Below are 22,683 nucleotides of genomic sequence, written 5' to 3'. Positions count from 1 at the left end.
GGAGGTGCAATGGATTGGAAAACTGCAGGTGACTGTTGTTACTTCTAACCATCCTATGCATTTTCAGATCAGCCATGGTCTAATTGAATCACAGAACACACTTGTTGGACTGAATGGCCTATCTCTGTTCCTACATCTATGCTACAACATCAGCCAGAGTTTGTAGAATTGGTTACTTCTTGTAATGTGTGAAAATCAAACCAATTCTTAATCACTCTACATCATGCAAACTGTGACTTGCTATGATTGGCTGGTGGCACAGTGGTTAGCACTGCTGCCATACAGTGCCAGCGACCCGGGTTCAATTCCCCCCTCGGGCAAAATTCTCCCTGTGTCTGTGCGGGTTTCCTCTGGGTGCTCCAGTTTCCTCCCATAGTCCAACAATGTGCAGGGTAGGTGAATTGGCTATGCTAAATTACCCATAGTGTTAGGTGTAGGGGAATGGGTCTGGGTAGGTTGCTCTTCAGAGGGTCAGGTGCGGACTTGTTGAGCCTGTTTCTACGCTGTAAGTAATCTAATCTAAACATTGAGGCATCATATAGCACTGCCAATTAGTGACTGATGCAACTCCCAGTGGAGAAATGAGCTATGTCTGCCAAAGCTTGATTATTTTGCCATGGAAATATTTGTGTTAGTGAAATAGGATGGCAAAGCTCTTTGACATCCTAGCTTTCTGCAGTTATTTTCATTTTCTTAAAATGTCAGTTTTGACAATTTGTCGGAATGCCTACTAGTGTATTTTTTTAAATCTGGAGTTAAAGAGATCGCTGCTATCAGCACAATTGTTAATTAAAGTCCAAATGCCAGCAAAAGCACATGTTATCATGGCATCCAAAAAGGGCTGCATCTGTGAGCCTTTTAAAGTCAGTTCCAATTGAATGTCTGCTGTCATGAATCATTTCATTGATGTCTCCTGGGTCATTAACAACATTTTAGCAAAATGGCACCACATTTCCGCCTTTGCAGATATGTTTTGAATGGTGCTTCACATTTGCCCTCCAGCATCTGTTGACTATGTACCAAAACTTTTTATGACTGAATAATCTGTAAAATCTGCAAGTGTGGTGACAAGAAAAAGTAAACAGTAATGTGATGCATCAGTTTTGGCTATTTCTGAGCAAGACAAATAGTGGAACCTTACCCTTAAGTCATTTACTCTGATGATTTGTATGATTTTTAGCAAGCTAACCTTCAGCATTGCTCCAACAATTGGGAGACCTTAAGCTTTGGAGGTGGTATAGGCAATTTTCATTAGATTGATCCCAGGAATAAGAATGTTGTCCTATGATGGGAAGCTGAGTACAGTTGGTCTGTATCCTTGAGGGTTTAGGATAGTGAGAGGTTATCTCACTGAAACACAGATGATTCTGAAGAGGCTTGATAGAGTAGAAGTTGAGAAGTTATTTCCCAAGGTGGGGAATATATACCATGATGTGTACAGTATTAGGGGTTCAGGGCGATTTAAATTGGGTTGAGACAATGAAAAATCTCTTATTTAAAAGGAATCTTTGGAATTCTGTAACCTAGAAGTCTATGATACTACTTTATTAAATATAGCTAAGGCTGAGATAGATTCTTAGGTTCAGGGTGAATCAAGGAATAAGTGAATGGTTGGGAAAGTGGATTTGAGGCTGAAGATCAGCCATGTGTCACAAATATGTGCTTTATGTCAAATAAACATTGTGTTAAAAATCATCAGCTGGAAATCCAAATTAAATCTTTTAAAAATTGAGATTAAAGGTGTCATAGAGTCATAGAGATGTACAGCACAGAAACAGACCCTTCGGTCCAACCTGTCCATGCCGACCAGATATCCCAACCCAATCTAGTCCCACCTGCCAGCATCTGGCCCATATCCCTCCAAACCCTTCCAATTCATATACCCATCCAAATGCCTCTTAAATGTTGCAATTGTACCAGCCTCCACCACATTCTCTGGCAGCTTATTCCATACATGTACCACCCTCTGTGTGGAAAAAGTTGCCCCTCTCACCCTAAACCTATGCCCTCTAGTTCTGGACTCCCTGATCCCAGGGAAAAGACTTTGTCTATTTATCCTATCCATGCCCCTGATAATTTTGTAAACCTCTATAAGGTCACCCCTCAGCCCGATGCCCCAGCCTGTTCAACCTCTCCCTATAGATCAACTCCTCCAACCCTGGCAACATCCTTGTAAATCTTTTCTGAACCCTTTCAAGTTTCACAACATCCTTCCGATAGGAAGGAGACCAGAATTCCAACAGTGGCCTAATCAATGTCCTGTACAGCCACAACATGGCCTCCCAACTCCTGTACTCAATACTCTGACCAATAAAGGAAAGCATACCAAACACCTTCTTCATTATCCTATCTACCTGCAACTCCACTTTCAAGGAGCTATGAACCTGCACTCCAAGGTCTCTTTGTTCAACAACACTCCCTAGGACCTTACAATTAAGTGTCTAAGTCCTGCTAAGATTTGCTTTCCCAAAATGCAGCACTTCTCATTTATCTGAATTAAACTTCATCTGCTACTTCTCAGCCCCTTGGCCCATCTGGTCGAGATCCTGTTGTAATCTGAGGTAACCCTCTTCGCTGTCCACTACACCTCCAATTTTGGTGTCATCTGCAAACTTACTAACTGTACCTCTTACGCTCGCATCCAAATCATTTATGTAAATGACAAAAAGTAGAGGACCCAGCACTGATCCTTGTGGCACTCCACTGGTCACAGGCCTCCAATCTGAAAAACAACCCCCTACCACCATCTCTGTCTTCTACCTTTGAGCCAGTTCTGTATCCAAATGGCTAGTTCTCCCTGTATTCCATGAGATCTCACCTTGGTAATCAGTCTCCCATGGAGAACCTTGTTGAACGCCTTACTGAAGTCCATATAGATCACATCTACTGCTCTGCCCTCATCAATCTTCTTGTTATTTCTTCAAAAAACTCAATCAAGTTTGTGAGACATGATTTCCCACTCACAAAGCCATGTTTACTATTCCTAAATCATCCTTGCCTTTCCAAATACAGTCCTGTGCTTATAGGAAAGATGGTTACCCGATATTCATGACTGTAAGTTCCACATTCTGTTCCGTTGAGTTGGAGAAACCAAAGATCCATCAAAGACAATGATCAGAGGAAATGTGACTAAATCACTTGTCCTGGGTGCATTACCAAGCCATCAAGGCAGCTCACCACCTCTTTCTCCAGGGCAGTAAGCAGTGGCAATAAATATTGGCCAGACCAATGAAATCTTCATCTTATGAATGAATAAAAACAAAGAATATCAGAGGTATTCAATTAGTGCAAAAGTAAAAACCAACCTAATTAATTAGGTATCCAAGAAGGGGTTACCTCAACATTAACTCTGTCATAGTTCACTGGGGCAATGTGCTAGAAATCAAGTCCCGCTATTCCCAGTGTTTTTACAAATATGAAAATTTGATTAAACCACTGAATTACTCAATTTTACCTAATTTCTAGTTCAGATTAAAAAATACGCGCACCAGATTTTTCATTAATAAGAAATTAAAAGCAGTTTGATTACAGTAAATTGTTAACCAAAGGCAAGAAAAAGAGATGAATGGCTTACTTATAACTGTGCAATGTAAACTTGCCCCTGTTTAAAATATTCTTGTACCCAGACAGACAAAGAGGTAAAAAAAAAACGTATAAGAGGTGGGGAAGAAAAACAAACTGTCAGAAGCACTAGTCTGGATCACTGAAAAGGAGCTTTTTTTCAGCTTTCTTTTGACTTATTCCAATTCTGAGCGAGGAGGAGAGCGACAGAGTATTGTGGGAGGCAGGCACAGTAGTAGAGGTATAGTGAGTGTCAGGAATCAGAGAGAAGATAGTGATACTTGGGCAGAGAGGAGAAAGGTATTGACCTTCTTCCTACAGTACTGTGCATTCCTCGAGCTGGCTGAGACTACATTGACCTGGATGGCAACCTCAGACTCAGCTGGCTTGATCTGACACTGTGGCCTCTGGTCCGGGGGTCTAGTTTGTGCATTACCCCTTCAGCTGGACTTCCAAGTTCTTGCCTTTCAAACAGGGCAATAATTTCTCCCTGGATGCCATGTTGATGCCAAATGTTAGGAACTATTGGACTGGCAGTGCATCTGGAAAGGCACTATGATCTTTCACAGATGCCACGGTTGAATGGGAAGGCAGTGGCCCTTTGGATATCTGGTGACTGAGAAGTTGTTTAAGGAATTAAGTGTTGTGAGATGGAGATAGTGTCAGAGCTGAGGAACAGTAAGTAGTTACTGAGGTGTGGTTGGTAAGATTCCTGAAGAAGGGCTTATGCCTGAAACGTCGATTCTCCTGTTCCCTGGATGCTGCCTGACCTGCTGAGCTTTTCCAGCAACACATTTTCAGCCAAGATACAAATCTTACTGGGCAAGAATCCCTCCAAAAAACATGATGCAATTGCACCATCCAATAAAACACAAGATTCATCCCTACATTTCAGTAAAAAACTATAACATGGTTAGTAATCATTGAACATAGAACATAGAACATCGAAAGGTACAGCACAGAACAGGACCTTTGGCCCACAATGATTTAAGCAAAAACATTCAAATAGTGAGAGGTGAAATTTGAGAAGCAGATTGCCTTAAACTTTGAATATGTACCTATTCAATAAGTAAAACAACAATGTAAATGTGCTACTGTAACTTTGCTTTGAAAAATAATAGCAACTTTTTTTTTAGTTTCGCTTTGCAAGTTGTGCAGACAAACTTCTAATGGTGCTTGGTAGTGTTGCTGCTTTAATTCACGGAGCTGGCATGCCTCTCATGGTCATCGTATTTGGACAGATGACGGACAGCTTTGTCAACCATGAAATTGCACAAAACCTGTCAGGTAAATGCTCAACTTTACTAAGAGTGATTACTTTTCCTGTTCACATGATGTAACTAGACAGCAACCTTTTTCTGTGCTCTACATGGAAGAGAAAATGACTGAGGTTTTACTGTAGTCCTAACAATGTACTGCTGCTGATGAGAGAGGTGCTGCTCGTCTCATTGAGATTTAATACATTATAATTTAACGTCAGTGTATACCTAGGACAAGTTTATTTCTCTAGATGTTCTATTATTCTGTGCAACTGGTAATTTATTTAAAATGTATTGGTGCAACTCCTTATTTTGACATGTACCAGAAGACATATAAATTTACATTATTTCATTTTTTACAGGATTTAAAGTCACTTGAGTTTTATTTTGCGGTTCTTTATACAACATAAATTTGTAAAATAGTTTTAGCTTTTTTTTAGATGACTGCAGGTTTTTTTAATACTAAGATTTCTAGTTACTATTGTTTTTGATGGTGCTAAAAATGCTCTGCCAAGTCTGGCATCACACTTAAGATTTTTCAAGTTCTTAAATTTAGTACTCTATGGTTTTAGCCAGCATGTATGCACAGTCAGCCCAATGCATTAATGAAACACTCATCCCACTGAGTGAAGTCCTACAAAATTCTGCCATGTAACTCAAAGTGGGGACAGCAGCTTGCTGACTGCTTTACCCACTTGTTGTGCAACTTCTTCGGAACAATATTCCTGCATGATCCATGATCACCATTCCTACTCAACACTTGGTCCACACAAGTTGGCATTGGCAAACCAGTGACCTCAACATGTCATCAAGCCTACTTTTGGATCAACTGTCACCCCTCCACTTCAGCCTTTTAACACTTTACTTTGGAGCTTGTGGATATCTTGGATTGATATGCTGCAGCCAAGTCACAGGGACACACTCACACCTCATACATCCGCACAGGCTACATTCTGTGGTTCTTAGCTTGCTTGCAGTGCTCGCTTGTTTCGCCATTACATAGAGGTTGCCAGCCTCTGCATATTACATGTTGCTTTTTTAGTGTGCACTCACTGACTTTTCATTTTCAAATATTTACAGATTTAAGGAGAAAGAAGCCATTAGTGAGACAGCACACCAACATTGCATGGTGCTACAGAGTGTTTTGTAGTGAAGCCTCTCAAGATATTCAGTAGGAATCCTGAGGAATCTCCTTTTGAACCTTCAGTTGTTGAGAAATATTTCAGTGTGTGTGTAGACTGCTAAGTCATAGTCCTGATTTCTGAGCCTGCTCCATGGCTGGCCTTATTAGCTTGAAAGACTCGGGCATCATTCCCCAGGGCCTTTGGGCCTAGGGGGTGTGGTGGTCGTGATCATGGTGGTCATGATCATGTCTTTGGAGGTTCCTTTGTGACACATCCAGCATGGCATTGATAACATTGGTGCACTTCTCCATCCTTCAGTCCAGCTTACCAAGTGCCTTTGTCAAAACTGCCGGCTGCTCCGATGGCAGTCTGTGCACATTGATGAAGTCATTAATGATCAAGAAAAGGGATTTTCTTGTGTCTGGTCTCTGGCAATCCTCTGAGTATCAGAGTCAACAGTGTGATGCTGGAAAAGCGCAGCAGGTCAGGTAGCACCTGAGGAGCAGGAGAAGCAATGACTCAGGCATAAGCCCCTCATCAGGAATGAGGCGTGTGGACCTGGGAGCTGAGAGATAAAAGGGAGGAGGATGGGGTTGAGGGGAAGGTAGCTGAGAATGCAATAGGAGAAGGTGATAGGTCGGAGAGGAGGGTGGCGGGGATAGATGGAAAGGACAATGGATAGGTCAAGAGGATGGTGCTGAGTTGGAGGCTTGGGACTGGGATAAGGTGGGGGGGGGGGGAGGAGAAATGAGGAAGCTGGTGAAACCTATGTTAATCCTGCATTGTTGCAGGCTCCCAAGGCAGAAGATGAGGCATTCTTCCTTCAGGCATTGGGTGATTAGGGTTTGGCAATGGAGAAGGCCCAGGACCTGCAGATCCTTGGTGGAGTGGGAGGGGGAGTTCAAGTGTTCAGCCACAGGGTGGTGGGGTTGGTTGGTACGGATGTCCCAGGGATGTATTCCGAAACTATCCACAAATTGGCATCCTATCTCCTCAATGTAGAAGAGATCGAAACGTCGATTCTCCTGCTCCTTGGATGCTGCCTGACCTGTTGTGCTTTTCCAGCAGCACACGCTCGACTCTGATCTCCAGCATCTGGAGTCCTCACTTTCTCCTAGTTGATTCCACTCTGAGTATCAGAGACGCAGGTATTTTATTTCCTCTCCCGGCTGCAGAGGCATACCAATGATGTGCTGACCAGATTGTGTACCAGAGTCTAATCTAGATAGAGGACCCAGCAAGGTGAAAGTCACTGAGTTGGTGGAGGGTGCAGGTGAAAGTCTTACTGGCGCATACTCTGGGGATGGGGTTGGGGTTTCACTGACTTCCTCCTCAGGTGAATTAACAGCATTATGACACAAAAGGTAGATTAGGAAAATATTGGTCAAGTTACAGTTAGTTGCTAACAGCCAGCAGAGTGCTTTTAAACTGTGGTGGAGCTGTCAGGGAACTATGTTCCATTGTTTCTGTATTCATAAATAGGTCTTTTCCATTCCACAAAATGGAAATTAAAGACATTTGCAAGGCAGCAGCTTCCAAACCAGAAGTCAACACATCCACAAGCTGATTGGAGTGCGTGGACCATCTGAGTGGCCACACAGCTGAGAGTGAACTGTGACAGTGTTCTCATCCACCAACATTGGCAACTCATTCCCCTGCTCCCAGGACTTAATTTGGGTTACATCAAGGAAGATAAATAACCTGTCATTTATCTTCCTAAATTATTAAGTTGCCTATAGAAGCATGTTAGGTACTATCTGCTTGTCCCAACAATATTAATAAGACTCAGTATTTAAATGTGTCTTAGACCACTCGGTTAAAGTGAAAACATCATGCATTTCACATTTAAAAATAGGTCTAAAGCAACGAAACTAAGTGTCATGAGTCTTTCTTTGTTCCTAGAATATGGGTATTATGGGAAGGCCAACATTTGTTGCCCATCCTAATTGCCTTGGGGAATATGTTTATGAATTTCTTGAACCATTGTTATCCATAAGGTGTAGCTACACCCACTGTACTGTTGGAGATTGGGGGATTGATTGGGAGGTGGGGACTAGATTCATTTAGCTCAGTTGGCTGGACAGTTGACTTGCCAAGCAGTGGGGGTTCAATCCTCACACTGTTTGAGGTTACCCTGAAGGACTCTCCTTCTGAACCTCTCCCCTTGTCAGAGGTATGGTGGCCCTCAGGTTAAATTACCACGAGTTGTCTTTCTAATCGTAGAGTAGCCCTGAGGAAGTGGTGGATGTGGGTTCAGTTACAATGTTTAAAAGACCTTTGGATGGATACATTAATAGGAAAGATTTGAAGGGGTATGGGCCAGGAGCAGGCAGGTGGGACTAGTTTAGTTTGGAATTATGTTTGGCATTGATTGGTTGGACTGAAGGATCTGTTTTTATGCTGCATGACTATGACTGTGATGACTTGACTTGATGGGGATAGAGATTTGGCCCAGCCATGATGGAAAAATTATAATATACTTCCAAATTGGGAATGACTTGCTGATGGAGAAGGTTACTTGTCCCTATTGGCCTTGTACTTCATGTTGCCTGGGACTTAGTGCATATGTAGATAGGTGCTTCATTATCTGTGCTGAACATTACAGTCACCAGTGCATTTCTGCAGATCTAACCTTCTGCTGTTGGGAAGATCATTAATGAATCTGCTAAAGATGACTGCAAGCTGATTATTGTCCTGAAGAACTGCTATGACAGCCTAGCGTTAGGATGATTGACAGCTAGAGTTGAGAATCACCTTTTTTATGATAATAACCAACATCGTGTGCACACTGCAACCTTGTTAATTCCTTTCAATATTTTTACAATATCACATACAGTGGAGAGGAAGGCAACCGTTGTATCAGGTGATTCAACTTAGATGTGACCATAACCAACATAGCTGTCATTACGTGACCTGTATTGTGTGCAGACGTGACAGGAAATAATGTGGTTTGATTTTTGAGTCAAGTTCTGCTCGTAAAATTACACAATACACTCACCAAAATAGGTGCTTTTGGCCTGTCTAACAAAAGTTAAACAGTAAAGGTTCCCCATTCACTCCCTAATCTGTACTATGTTCATTAACTTCAGACAGAATGAAGATAAAGGAACCAGAATAAACTCTAGCTATCTGGGTTAGAAAGAAGAAAATTATGAAACCTACTCCTCCAGCAGCCAGTCAGCCACCACTTCTCCAATAAGAAGTTCCCAGCTCGGGTCTCAGCTCAGCTTAAACGTTTCAACCACATTAAGTCAGAAATTTACAGAGTCAGCACTATTTCATAGCACTGAATTGCTGCTCTGTCATATCTCTAGAATGAGAAAAATGTGGCTAGGATGTGGGAGCTGTGAAAAAAGTATCTGGATTTATAGGGATGACATCAGGGGATGAAGAATAATCGAATTTAATGAATCCTCTCTCCTATCTAAGGATACAACTGATGTTCATTCCAATGATTTCAGTGAAACTAAATTTAGCAGATTCGATAAAAGGTACATCATTTGCTACGCCAAATTACTGCTCAGTCATTAAAGGTGTACATTTAGCCCAACACAAAGTGGGAAAGTGGGAACCCAATCGAGATTTTCAACATTACTGATGTATGTGAAACAGTAAAACAAAACTACATTTCTTTCACTAGTCAGTAAGAACTGGCCATAAATTTAGAATTATTAAAGTAAGTAAGAGACAGGTAGTCAAACAGTTTTGTTTTTACACCCAGCTTTATTGGAAAATGGAATGTTACAGCAGTTCTTACAGCTGATTTAGTTATGATAATGAAAAGAAAATCTTACACTTGAAATTTTCTTGGCGTTCTCCAGTCAGGTGATGTAACTTTGAGCATGAGTCCAAACTCCATTGAAATACCTCACTGAGGTTCCAGTGACCTACCATCAAAGTTACTGTAATAAATAGGAAAGTCACTGAGAAATATTGTGGAAGATGACAGTGAAATAGAATCTCAGCTGGGTGTCTGCGTGCTTGGAAGATTCATTCATCCATGTGTCAAAGAGACAGCATATTATGCAAGTATGAGAGAGAAGGACTGAGTTTGCTCATAGTTTCAAGACAGATGACATTTTTTTGAGAATAAGGGTGCAACCTGATGTTATACAAGTTAGAGTAGGATGTCCTAATCCACTGATTTTATACCACATATACTTTCAGTATTCGGTGTGAAGCAAAGTTGTTTTTGATAATGATACTGCTGTGTATAAATGCACCCAGAGATTGATCTCATTTAATTTTGAAGATCTTCAAAAATCGAACTTTTTCAAACACTGATATTAGTTCTGTGGCCTCATTTTTAATCGAGTTAGTAATCTATAGAGATTAGTAGCAGGTTAATGAGTGAAACATAATTAAATTTAGGTCATCTGTTTCTGTTACAAATTAATGAGAAGTGTTGGAAAAAACTGGTGATCTTGAGGTCAATCTGGATAGAAGCGGTGATTCTGGAAGGGGACATGTCATTGACCGTAACCTACATTCTGTCAGTGTAGTGTTGCAGTATGCCCAACTAGGACCCTTTTAAGGCTGCTATGTTCTTGGCAGTACTTGCTGCCAAAGGGTAAAACAGCCTTGAAGTCAAGGACCTTAAATAATCATTTGGCCCCTTGCTGTTTCTGGTCCCTGATGTATTGTATTTTTATAAATAGGTGTTCAGGTCAAAGAGTGTGAACTTCTTTCTCCCCAGATCAAATCGATCAATGCCTGACAAATAGAAACCATGCGGATGTATTTCAAAGCTGCAAGGGAGATGTTTAATGATCATAAATATAGTGAATGCTCTCAAAGTATCTCTTGATCTCAGAGCCAGTTACCTTTTGTTTGCTACACTCTATGAAACTGACTTCAAGTCAGGTTTATGGGCTTCTCCATAATATAACTAGCCTGAGCATTGCTCCAAGGGCTGCTTAAATCTCCAGAGGAAAAAGAAGAGTAAGAAGAAAGGCAATAACCCTTCACAGATTAATGATAACTGACATTTTAAAACTGTAGGAACAGGAGTGGGTCATTTTGCCCTACAGGTCTGTACTTTCGTGTAGGCCGATCATGGCTGACCTGTGAACCAACTCCAAATAATTATAGACAAAAACAGAAATTGTTGGATTAGTTCAGCCAGTCTGGTGCCACCTGTGGAAAGAAATCAGAGTTAATATTTTGGATTGAGTGACCCTTTCTCAGAATTCCTTACCTTTGTCCCATACCCCTTAATATAATTCACTAACAAAAATCTATCTTGAGCATTGCTGATAAAAGACACATTTTGTTGTAGCTTTTTGGCTTGCACTCATTAAGGCAACTTACAAAATACCAATTTACAGGGAAAAACCAAAATTTACGCTGTATAAGGGGAAAGCACTGATTGGTTGGCAAGTCGACTCATGTTGGTAGAAGCATGGCCAGTTAATGGTGATTGACCGTTAACTGCCAGGCTTTATTTAAATTTTATACTAGAATTATCAAGTTTTGAGAAGATTTTTGTTCACATTTGAGGTTCTGGACGTAGCTTTGCTTGCTGTTCATGGAAATGAGCATTCCAGTTCAGTGAGCAAGCCTACATTTAAACTAGAATGTTTGACGCTGATTTCTCAGGACACCACCTTGACCAATGAACCAGCAAATGTGTTGATGGGCTGAATGCCCTATTCCTGCTTCTGTTTTCTATGTTTCTATGTTTAAATCATCAGCTGCCTCCATTCCTGTGTCATTTTGGCGAAACAGCTCTCTGAAACCCTAGTTGTACAGATTTGATCACGTATGAGCAGGTAATCCAGTGGATTAATTTAGAAAACCAGAAATGCTCTTGTAGAGGTAAGGGATCTCTTTCTGAGAAATGTTTGAGGGAGGCAGGTTGCTCTTTGATTGAGATTTTTAAAAAACCCTTTTGAAGAGATTAGGCAGCTCTTTGGAAGAGGCCAGCTGTTTTTAGGATTGTTAAGAGTAGACTTTGTGTATGTTTTAAAAATGTATTATGGAATATCAAGCTGTCAAAGGGACCTGTCAGTACTGTCAAGGCATCAAGATCTTTCAATCTTTTAAGTAAAAACGTCTCCTTTAAGAAAATCAGTTGTTTTCTATGTAACTCTCTGTGAACATAAGCCTGCAGATGTCATCACCCAGTTTGTTATGGATTATTGAGTTCAAAAAAGATCCAATACTACCTTGCATTTCTGAATTTGATTGACAGTGGTTTTGAATGTTTTGATGTGGGACTATGAATTCACATGGTTCTTGAATGAAAGAAGTATTTTTATAAACCTTTATTAAGCTGAAGATTATTTTAAAGATTGTGTTTTTGTAGCCAACACCATTGCTAGATGAAATACTGAGTATGCATGTACAAAACTGGAGTGTTGATTTTAAGCTCACATCTTGCAGCAAAACTCCATGTATTGCAAATAAATATAAATAAGGTCACCGGCGCCAAATCAGCTGCAATATGTTTGGAAGGAATTCTTTTGAGTAGCCTTCAATGTGCTGACTGTGTTTGCAATTTTGTATGGACTAATTTTACTGCATTTTAATAGACCCTATAAATTTTATGGCCATTCACCTCCATTCAGTGATTGTGATTCTTGTTCTGCTATTTTTAATTCTGCTGTAATCAGTCTGGCTCATTGAAATTAAATGAGTGAATCATTGACATTAAAGTCCATTAAACTTTTATTTAACATGTTACTTTTGGCTTCTAACTTCTTGAAAGTGCATCAAACGTTTTTACATTTGTTGGCTGCCAAAACAATTCCTGTTCCTGTCACTTGTTGCTGCTACTGTGTTGCAAGTGCACCTGATCACGCACAGAGGCTATTTTTTAATGGTTGCATCACATCTTTTGCATTGGGATCATACACTTTTTAAGCCTTTAATGGGACATGTGTTGCTGGCAAGGCCAGCATTTGTTGCTGATCCCTAATTTCTCTCAATCCGAGGGGCTTGCTGGGCCATTTCAGAGTACAGTTGAGACGCAATCCCATTGTTGTGAATTTGGAGTCACATGTAGGGTAGAACAGATAAGAATAGTTGAATTTCCTTCCCTAAAGAAGATGAATGAACCAGACGATTTTTCATAACAATTAGGAATAGTTTCATGAACACAGAGGCTAGTTTTGTATTCCACATTTTAGTTCATTTGAATGTAAATTTCACTAGCTGCAATTTTAAATTTTGAAACATATCTCCAAGTCTGGGGTTCTGGATAACTAGTCCAGTTACCATTACATGACCATGTCCACTCATTAAATGTAGTAAATGCATTTTAATGAACGAGTGCATTTCAGTGAAGTCTGCAATGCCTTTACTTTATTTAATTGATTTTATTTTAATCATCTGTACATGGGTCTAAAGTCTGCCCAAGATAGGCACTGATTGGATACTAGGTAAGTTGGCATCATAGATGACAGAAACATCAGATCAGTTTCTCTTTCAATTACATCTTCTTGCAGTTCTTGTATAATTTGCTCCTTTCGGGGTGCAGACAAAGAATGCTGCTGCTTATGCAGTGAGCAAGTCAATCTGCTGCAAGTGTTTTTTTGCAACATTATGGACATGCTGAACTGCATTGTCAGGGACAGGCCCTTCCCTAAGATGTTTTCCTTTTGCATCTCCTCATTTTTCCATAATGGTTTCACAAGTTGCATTTCTTTCCTTGAGCTGGACATTATTTTAGATTAGGTTAGATTAGATTATTTACAATGTGTGTAAAAGGAGCATTTCCACGATGTGGGCATACTGTTTGAAGGTCTCTGATGTTGTTGAGATTGCTGAGATTATCTTAGTGAGAATAAAAAAGCTCATAAAACCCAACATGTTCTCTTGCGTTGCTCTTGAAAAGAAAAATATTTTGTGCACTGCTTCGGACCACCAATGTATTTTTGCTTTTCACTATTATATAAGTACACCTTGACCCTTTTCTGATTTATTATTTTCAGGGCTAAATTAGGTGGCCTCATATTTGCCTACATTCAATCTATTTGCCAGAATTTTATTCATTCACTTACTCTACAGTATCATTACTCTACAGTAATTTTGTGTTTCTGCTTAAAATGTGAACACTCTTTGAATCATTCACAAATGTGTATATAAGCTTTCCTTCACATCATTTAAGTTATTTAATAAATGCAATGAACCACTCCGATCCCAACACAGGACACAACGTATCACATCCTGCCATATGGAGCACCAGCCCTTTCTTCCTGTTCGCTGTCTCTATTTTAAAACAAATTTGTTCATGGAATTTGGGTATCATGGACTCAGCTTGCATTTACTGCCCATCCCTAGTTGCACATTGCGCAGTTAGAAGTCAGCCATCCTATTGTGGGTCTGGAGTCACAAGTAGGCCAGACCAGGTAAGAATGGCAGATTTCCTTCCCTGAAGAGCTTCAGTGAACCAGAAAGGTTTCTATGACAATTATCAGGGGTTGCATAGTTGTCATTGAACTTGATTTTAATTCCAGATTTCCAAATTCAATTCCTAACCAGGTCAACAATTTGCTCTCCAATCCATAAGTCCTGTTTAGTTCACATTATGAGAGACTGAGCAGACAGTGAATCCCACACTCTTACCATCATCAGTTAAATTGTCTTTTTTTCTGGATTATTCATGAATGATTTTTCTGATTATCTGAATTTGAATTTGTCTTGTTTGTTGTCATCTCATGATCATTTGGAGGTAATCTATTTGTTTTTTCATAACTTTCCCCTTCAGTATACAAAATGTCTGCATAGAGTTCCATCAAATTTCAGTTTATAATTAGCCGAACTGTCACGGCATCTTTTGATATTGCAGAGCTTGGGAAGAATCATTAATGCTTGTTGGTATCTTGGTTAAATCAGATCAGTCAGACAGTGCAAGTCTTGGGTGGCCCTCCCAGGCCTTCATTCATGCAACAATACAAAAAGTCTACCTTTACAGTGACTACTCCAGCATTATGTCTGGCAGTGAGAGGTCATTTTGTCTATCTTACAGAGGTGATGATGCAGCACAGCACAAACTAAATTCTCGGACAGCCTGAGTTACCCACATGACAGTTCTGTGTAGTTTCCCCTTTCTTCTGAAAATGTTAGTTTGGTAGATTCACCTCTGGTGTCAAAGAAAAATGACAATAATTGACAACATCCACAATGATTCATGAAGGCCTCAGTGACCTCAGGGCATAAAGAAGGATTCAAAACAGGCTATGAATAGCCTAAGAACATTTGGGAATATTGTTGTTTTTACATTCAGGTGGCCGATCTGAAAAGGTTGCACCTAGCAAACCAGAATGCCAGATCTCATATGTGTCCATGTGTGTGAGCACACAAGACAACAAAGACTATTGATGATTAGGCTGCTGTTGTACTTATGTTCTAAAGCTTTAGAAAGCATTCAGAAAAGCAAAAGACTCTAAAATTCTTTGCAAGTGACACCAATGAGAATTTCTATTAAATTGTGCCTGTATTGTTTGTGACATCTTCCAAACAGCCATGAGAGGATAAAAAGCTGCTTTGGTGTTTCGATGCGTTCCAGGCCTCCATCCTGGCAAAACTGAGAAACCAAATCAAGATTAACCTTTTGATGGAGGAGCTCCCAAGGTTTCTGTGGTGCGGTTGATAGCAGACTGGACATCCTCATGTTAACCCCTCCACCCAGCAGATATCGTGTTATTGGATTGGGTGGGTGGTGGGGAGCAAGTACCAGACTTTGCCTGTGATTGCACAATTAATAAGTTGATGTTTGCTCATTGACGACTCAAACCGTGGCAAGTGCAAAATATTAGACAGTGTGAACATGGTCATCATGGACTGTGGATTTTGGACTTGAAATTTCTTGTGAGAATTGAGTGAGTTTAACAACTCTAAAAATTTATTTAACAAATTAACCAATAACTGCAAATGATCCCTTCAGTCAGAGCACCTTATAATTATTGATCCTGTTGACAGAACAGCTCCAACTAAATTGTGATTTACCTCCTGTATTATGTTGATGATAACAGCTCTAGCGAGGTCATCTGACTATATATCAGACTATAATTGACTTTATTCTGTACAATTTCACTTCTGCTTGTGACTTTCTTGTCACAATTTGTTGCTAACCTTTTCCCACTGTAAAGATCACTGCTACAAAAGGAGACTACTGGAAGTTATGGCTATGATTAAATATAAACAGTGTCACTCTTTCTTTCACTCCAAGTCCCTCTCATCTCTCCTCTCTGCTGTCTTCTTGCATCATTAATGGTTTGATTAACTCTGGCTCAACCTAAAGATGCTGCTCAACCTAACAATGTATGTGTTTAAATCCAAAGAAGATTAACCAGTTATTTCAAAAATGGAAACGCTGTTGCTTGCCTTATAGTTATCTCTCAGGGAATTGGCTCCCTGGCTAACATTTGAGAAAACTGATTTGTATTTTGTTTCAAAGAATTGTATGCTTGATATTTAATGATTAATGTACTTACATTGACAGCTTTTGGAGAACAGTATGTTCAAGTGAGTAGTAATGCTTCCGAGACATTAGAGGAACAGATGACAAGGTATGAAGTCTTCAAGCATACACAGTTGTATTACTTGCTACGGTGATCTGTATGTAGCTGCTGGTAACTTGATCCAGTTGTAATTACTTAAAAACTAGGTGTAGGTTTGCTCGCTGAGCTAGAAATTTCATTTCCAGACGTTTCGTCACCCGACTAGGTAACATCTTCAGTGAGCCTCTGGGTGAAGCACTGCTGATAATTCCTGCTTTCTATTTATATGTTTGGGTTTCTTTGGGTTGGTGATGTCATTTCCCATTCTTTTTCTCAGGGGGTGGTAGATGGGGTCTAACTCGATGTGTTTGTTGATAGAGTTCCAGTTGGAATGCCATGCTTCTAGGAATTCTCGTGAGTGTCTCTCTTTGGCTTGTCCTCATTTGGATGGGTTGTCCCAGTTGAAGTGTGTCCTTCCTTATCTGTATGTAAGTTTACTCGTGAGAGAGGGTCATGTCGGTTTGTGGCTGGTTGATGTTCATGTATTCTGGTGGCTAGTTTTGTGCCTGTTTGTCCAACGTAGTGTTTGTTACAGTTCTTGCACGGTATTTTGTAAATAACATTAGTTTTGCTTGTTGTCTGTATAAGGTCTTTCAAGTTCATTACCGGCTGTTTTAGTGTGTTGGTTGGTTTGTGAGCCACCATGATGCCAAGGGGTCTGAGTAGTCTGGCAGTCATTACCATGATGTCTTTGATGTAGGGGAGAGTGGCTAGGGTTTCTGGACGTATTTCGTCTACTTGTTTGGGTTTTTTGCTGAGAAATCTGGACTGTAATCATTAGGTACCCATTCCTTTTGAATACCCTGTATAGGTGATTTTCCTCTGCTCTGCGTAGTTCCTCCATGCTGCAGTGTGTGGTGGCTCATTGAAATAATGTTCTGATGCACATAAATGAAGCTGCATCAGAACATTATTTCAATGAGCCACCACACACTGCAGCACAAAGGAACTATGCAGAACAGAGGAAAATCACCTATACAGGGTATTCAAAAAGAATGGGTACCTAATGATTACAGTCCACAGATTTCTCAGCAATAAACCCAAACAGCAGACAAAATACATCCAGAAACCCTAGCCACTCTCCCCTACATCAAAGACATCATGGAAATGACTGCCAGCCTACTCAGACCCCTTGGCATCATGGTAGTCCACAAACCCACCGATACACTAAAACAGCCGATAATGAACTTGAAAGACCTTATACAGAGAACAAGCAAAACTAATGTTATTTACAAAGTACCATGCAAGGACTGTAACAAACACTACGTTGGAAAACAGGCACAAAACTAGCCACTAGGATACATGAACATCAACTCGCTACAAACCGACATGTCCCTGTCTCATTAGTATCCTCACATACCGATAAGGAAGGACACCACTTCGACTGGGACAACACATCCATCCTAGGACAAGCCAAACAGAGACACGCACAAGAATTCCTAGAAGCATGGCATTCCAACTGGAACTCTATCAACAAACATATCGAGTTAACCCTATCTAGTACCACCTGAGAAAAAAAACAGGAAATGACGTCATCACAGGATATGACATCACCGACCCAAAGAAACCCAAACATATAAATAGAAAGCAGGAATTATCAACAGTGTTCGCCCGGAGGCCCACTGAGGATGTTACCTAGTAAGGGTGACAAAACGTCTGGAAATGAACCTTCCAGCTCAGCAAGCAAACCTACATCCAGAACCTCAACCTAAGCTACAAATCTTTTCAAAGCTCACTTAAAAACTGAAAGGAATTGAAATAAAATATTTTGTTATGCACAGTTATGCACAAAAGTTAATGTGTGAACATATTATACAAACAATGTCGTATTTACAAGGAAAGTTTTTGGACTAAAATTAAATTTAAAAGACTCACTTTAAAAGATTTTGGCATTGTTGACTAGAATAATGATCACAAATACAGAGTTTAAAAGGCAGGTATACAGGTAAATGTAGTATCTAGTTCTTTGGTGCAATGCATAGTACATTAGACTTTTAGTCACTGACACCCAAGGTATGTAGACATCATATAGGATTTATGTGATGCAGTGGTAATATTGTACCGCTAGGGCAGGAGATCATTATTCAAGTTCCATCTGCTCTGGAGGTGTGTTAAAACATATAGTTTGATGAAATAGTTGGATAATTCAAACCAAACCACCCAGAGAGGACTACCTCACCTCATAAATCTGTTAAAAGACATGTGACAAGGGGTATAACTTACCTTTCATCATCCAATCCCTTATAAAGGAGTGGTTAAATGAAATGGAATCCTTTTGTCCACTCTATGATTAACAAGTAGCAATTTGTTTATCAACAGTGAACAAATTAACACAATTCCTAAGAAACTTAACAGGTACTCTCTAACTAGTACCTATGCCCTAACTGAATTAAATTCTAATGGTATGCTGCTTCAATAACACAAGTTCCACTTGTATAAATCCAAGTAATAAGAATAATAAATTAAAACTTAGTCACTCAAAGTTCAAACAGAATGGAGCCTCCTGAAATTTCTGTGTCTTCTTCTGTCCAAAATACCTTCTCAATAATCTTTTGATCTCAAGAATATTTGCTAGATGTGCCATATACCTTAATAGAAAGCTGCTGTTTTTTCTTTCTGAGAGCTGCAAAGTTCTTATCTCTTCAGATGGCAGTTGGCTCTCCCCTATCTGTCCAGTTTCCTCCAACTTTATACCTGTGGAGACATACTAATTTCTTTACAATCTGATTGGTCAAGCTGATTGGTCAACACCATCAGATTTAAATTTAATTGGTCCTTGGTTTCCAAGTTTTTTTTGGCTGAATTTAAACTGTTGTCTGATGTTTCAGTTCATGCACCTGCACTTTAACTCCTGTTCAAAATTCCATTTTAACTCTAAATCCTGAAAAGAACATCATCTTTTAAAGTGACAACGCAATGCTTTACAATTTTACCATTTTTACCACAATAATAGCCTTAGCAAAAGATACAGGTCAAGGATTTTTTACCATTGCTACCTGAGTGGTAACTTAGCCATTTCTCTGACCCTTTGGATAAGCTTCCCAATTTCCATTCATGAATTTACAGGCAAATTCTACAAAAGGGTGGTCAGTTATTCTGTGCCAATCAAGGTCCCACCCAGGCAACAAAGTTGAAAATTTCCACAGGGGTGAGGTTGGTAATAATGATTGCAAAGTTATTGGTAATGCAAGTTAAAGAGGAATGAAATTACTAGCAATTACTCGACTATTTGAAGTGCTATTTATTGACTACGTACTGAAAACATGCTTCACTTTCAACAGAATATTTATCTTTTCCTGACTTGCAGATTTTCCTATTACTACGTGGGCTTAGGGGCAGCTGTTCTGGTTGCAGCCTATATCCAAGTTTCCTTCTGGTCATTAACTGCAGCAAGACAGACACAAAAGATAAGAAAGACTTTTTTTCATTCATTGTTACGGCAGGAAATAGGATGGTTTGATGTAATTCAGATTGGCGAACTCAACACCCGTCTAACAGAGTAAGTGATCACAAATGCAGTCTTTAATTCTCTGGTACCTAACTAAATATGTATGTGCTTTCATTTGACTCACTCTGCCATTAATATACAAACAGAACTTTAATTTCTCTTGTAGATTAATTTCAATCATTATTCTAATTAATCAAATTTTTTTATTTACTATGATGCTTTAGTGCTGATGAGTGGAATTCTCTATTTTAAAGTAAAAAATAGGATTACACTACGGTCGCTTGTAAATGTAGCATTTTGATTCAGATTAAGGCCTTCCTCTTTTCGTCCAACAATACCTTTTGGTCAAAAGTCAAAAAGGCACACTTCCCCCCGATCCATTTGTGTTAGATTTCTCATTGTGACTGAGGCTTATTCTGGGATACCAAATAAACAAGGACAGTTCTGGTCACCACACTACCAAAAGGATGTGGATGCTTTGGAGAGGGTACAGAAAACGTTTACCAGGATATCGCTTGGTCATGGGGGATTTTAACTATGAAGAAAGGTTGGATAGTCTGGGTTTGTTTTCACTGGATTGCAGGTGGTTGAGGGTGACCTGATAGAAGTTTTTAAAAATTTTGAATGGCATGGATTGAGTGGAAAGTATGAGGCTTTTTTCCCAGGGTGGAGGGGTCAGTTACTAGTGGACAAGGTTCAATGTGAAGAGGGGAGGATGTTTAAAAGAGATGTGCGATGCAAGAATTTCACATGGGGTGATGAGTGCATGGTACACCCTGCTAGAAGAGGTGGTGGAAGCAGACACAAAAGCAGCATTCAAGAAACACCTGGATGAATAGGAAGGGAATAAAGGGATACAGATCCTGGAAGTGAAGACAGATCTTTTAGTGTGGGAGGGCAAAATGTGTCGGCACAGGTTTGGAGGGCTGAAAGGCCTGTTCCGGTGCTGTCTTGTTCTTTGTTCTAACTGGATTGAGATAAAATTTTGGTTTTACCAGCTAGTATGTAAAAGAATCTTCATTCATTCTGCTAGACTGAATGAAGATTTTATTGATTCATGTAATTCTGTAATTGTGACGCTTTTCTTAATTTCTTTCCTCCTTCTGATCTCCCGCCTTGCCAAGTTAAATATTTTGATTTCTAATATTTTAAAAGATTATTGAAAATGACCCTGTACTCCAGTTGCCTGCCATCTCAACACACCACTGTGTTCCCTGCCAACATCTCTGCCTCGGGTTTGCCACAGTGCTCCACTCCCAGTCCCCACACACTAGGCCTTATCATCACAGTCTGCAGTCACAAACAACCCATTGTCAGCCACTAATAGTCCCCATTAGCAACTATTCATTCCACCAGGCTGACCTTTACCCATTGTATTGTCTGCCCAACTGTTTCTCTCTCTCTCTCTCTCTCTCTCTCTCTGGGCTCCATCTCCACCTGTCGTTTACTCCTTCCACCTTTTCCCCACCCCATCTTCAGCATATATACGAACCTTTTCCTGACTACAATCAGTTCTGAAGAAAGGTAACTGAAACATTAACTCTGCTTTCTCTTCACAGGTGAAGCCAGATCTGCTGAGTTTACCCAGCAATTTCTGTGTTTTTTTTGTATAAATACAGTATATCTGCTGTACTATTGCTCTTTTTTTTCTGAATAACTGTGTATTCCAGTCAGGTCTGTTTCCTATATCAGTGCTGTTTCTCAGTTAAAAATGTTTGGGGAACATAAACGTGAAAAGGTCATTACGCCCATCAAGCACATTTCTTCTTCAGTTCAAGAATATTTGGTTTTGTTTGGGCTTCTTCTCAAATAAATTAAACCTCAAGGAATTATGGTCAAGTTTCCCCACATTCCGAAATGTTTACCACATTTTTATAATTTAATCTTGTTCTGTTGTACCTGAAGATCTGCTTTAGCAGATTAATCTCAGCAATATTCTTGTATACATTTGAGGGTCCTTAAGATTTGACTTTCTCAAACTATTAATTATTAGAAATTGGTCTTTGTTTTGACCATGGGAAACTGTGCACATGTACTGAACAAGCAGCATCCTTAAGGGTCTGTATAGATTTCTCTGTTTTAGAATTTTTAATATGATGGTGAAACACCTCTTCCTGCTTGAGTCCCATTAACATGTTAACATTGTGTCTCAAAGGCTATTTTATCAACCAGGTCTATATTTAAGTGGAAACTTCATTTTCATCATAAATATTTATCCAACATTTAAAGACCGTAAACAACTGTGCATCTTCTAACCTCAAGACTCAGTTGAGGTTTGTTGACTTGAATGTGTCTTCTAGCTCTGCACTCAAATGCAAAACATGCAAAAACAAACAGGAAAATACCAGCTGATCTATCACACCTCTCCATTACAATCAAGTTTCAACTTGTGCACATCTTAAACCCCATTGCTCTTCACCACCCACTCATTAGCCCTGAAAGCACCTGAGACAGTCAAGAAAATGTAAGCTAATAGTCTGGGACAGTATTCTTTGATCCAAAGGTGATCAAATGACTGGGGGAGACTAAGATGATTGGGGGCATAGATGCAATACTTAAGTCCCTTCTAAGTGTAAGCATGCATCAAGTAGGGACCATTTTGAACATGTCCATTGAATTTATGCTCACTGCACAAACAAGCAACTGGTTTCATAATCCCGACTCTCTATAAAAACAAGTGACTCCTAGTTCTATGCTTACATACTACTATTTACAAAAGTATTGAATGATTATTTTGCTTTAGTATACACCAAAGCTATATTAGAAGAAAAGACCAGAATTTGGGC

General features: G+C 39.7%; 1 protein-coding gene across 1 annotated transcript in view; it reads left to right on the top strand.

Moving 5' to 3' along the window:
• abcb4 (ATP-binding cassette, sub-family B (MDR/TAP), member 4) overlaps window positions 1–22,683 on the top strand; it is a 130,878-nt gene that overhangs the window by 13,502 nt on the left and 94,693 nt on the right. Inside the window, exons 4-6 of the mRNA XM_043690329.1 lie at window positions 4,698–4,848; window positions 16,392–16,458; window positions 19,757–19,948. Of these exons, the coding sequence (XP_043546264.1) occupies window positions 4,698–4,848; window positions 16,392–16,458; window positions 19,757–19,948 (410 nt within the window). The remainder of the gene's footprint in view (window positions 1–4,697; window positions 4,849–16,391; window positions 16,459–19,756; window positions 19,949–22,683) is intronic.

The sequence above is a fragment of the Chiloscyllium plagiosum genome, chromosome 5 (genome assembly GCF_004010195.1).
Source record: "Chiloscyllium plagiosum isolate BGI_BamShark_2017 chromosome 5, ASM401019v2, whole genome shotgun sequence".
NCBI lineage: Eukaryota > Metazoa > Chordata > Chondrichthyes > Orectolobiformes > Hemiscylliidae > Chiloscyllium > Chiloscyllium plagiosum.
Note: the sequence above shows the minus strand (reverse complement) of the source record. Positions and strands in the feature narration are given on the sequence as shown.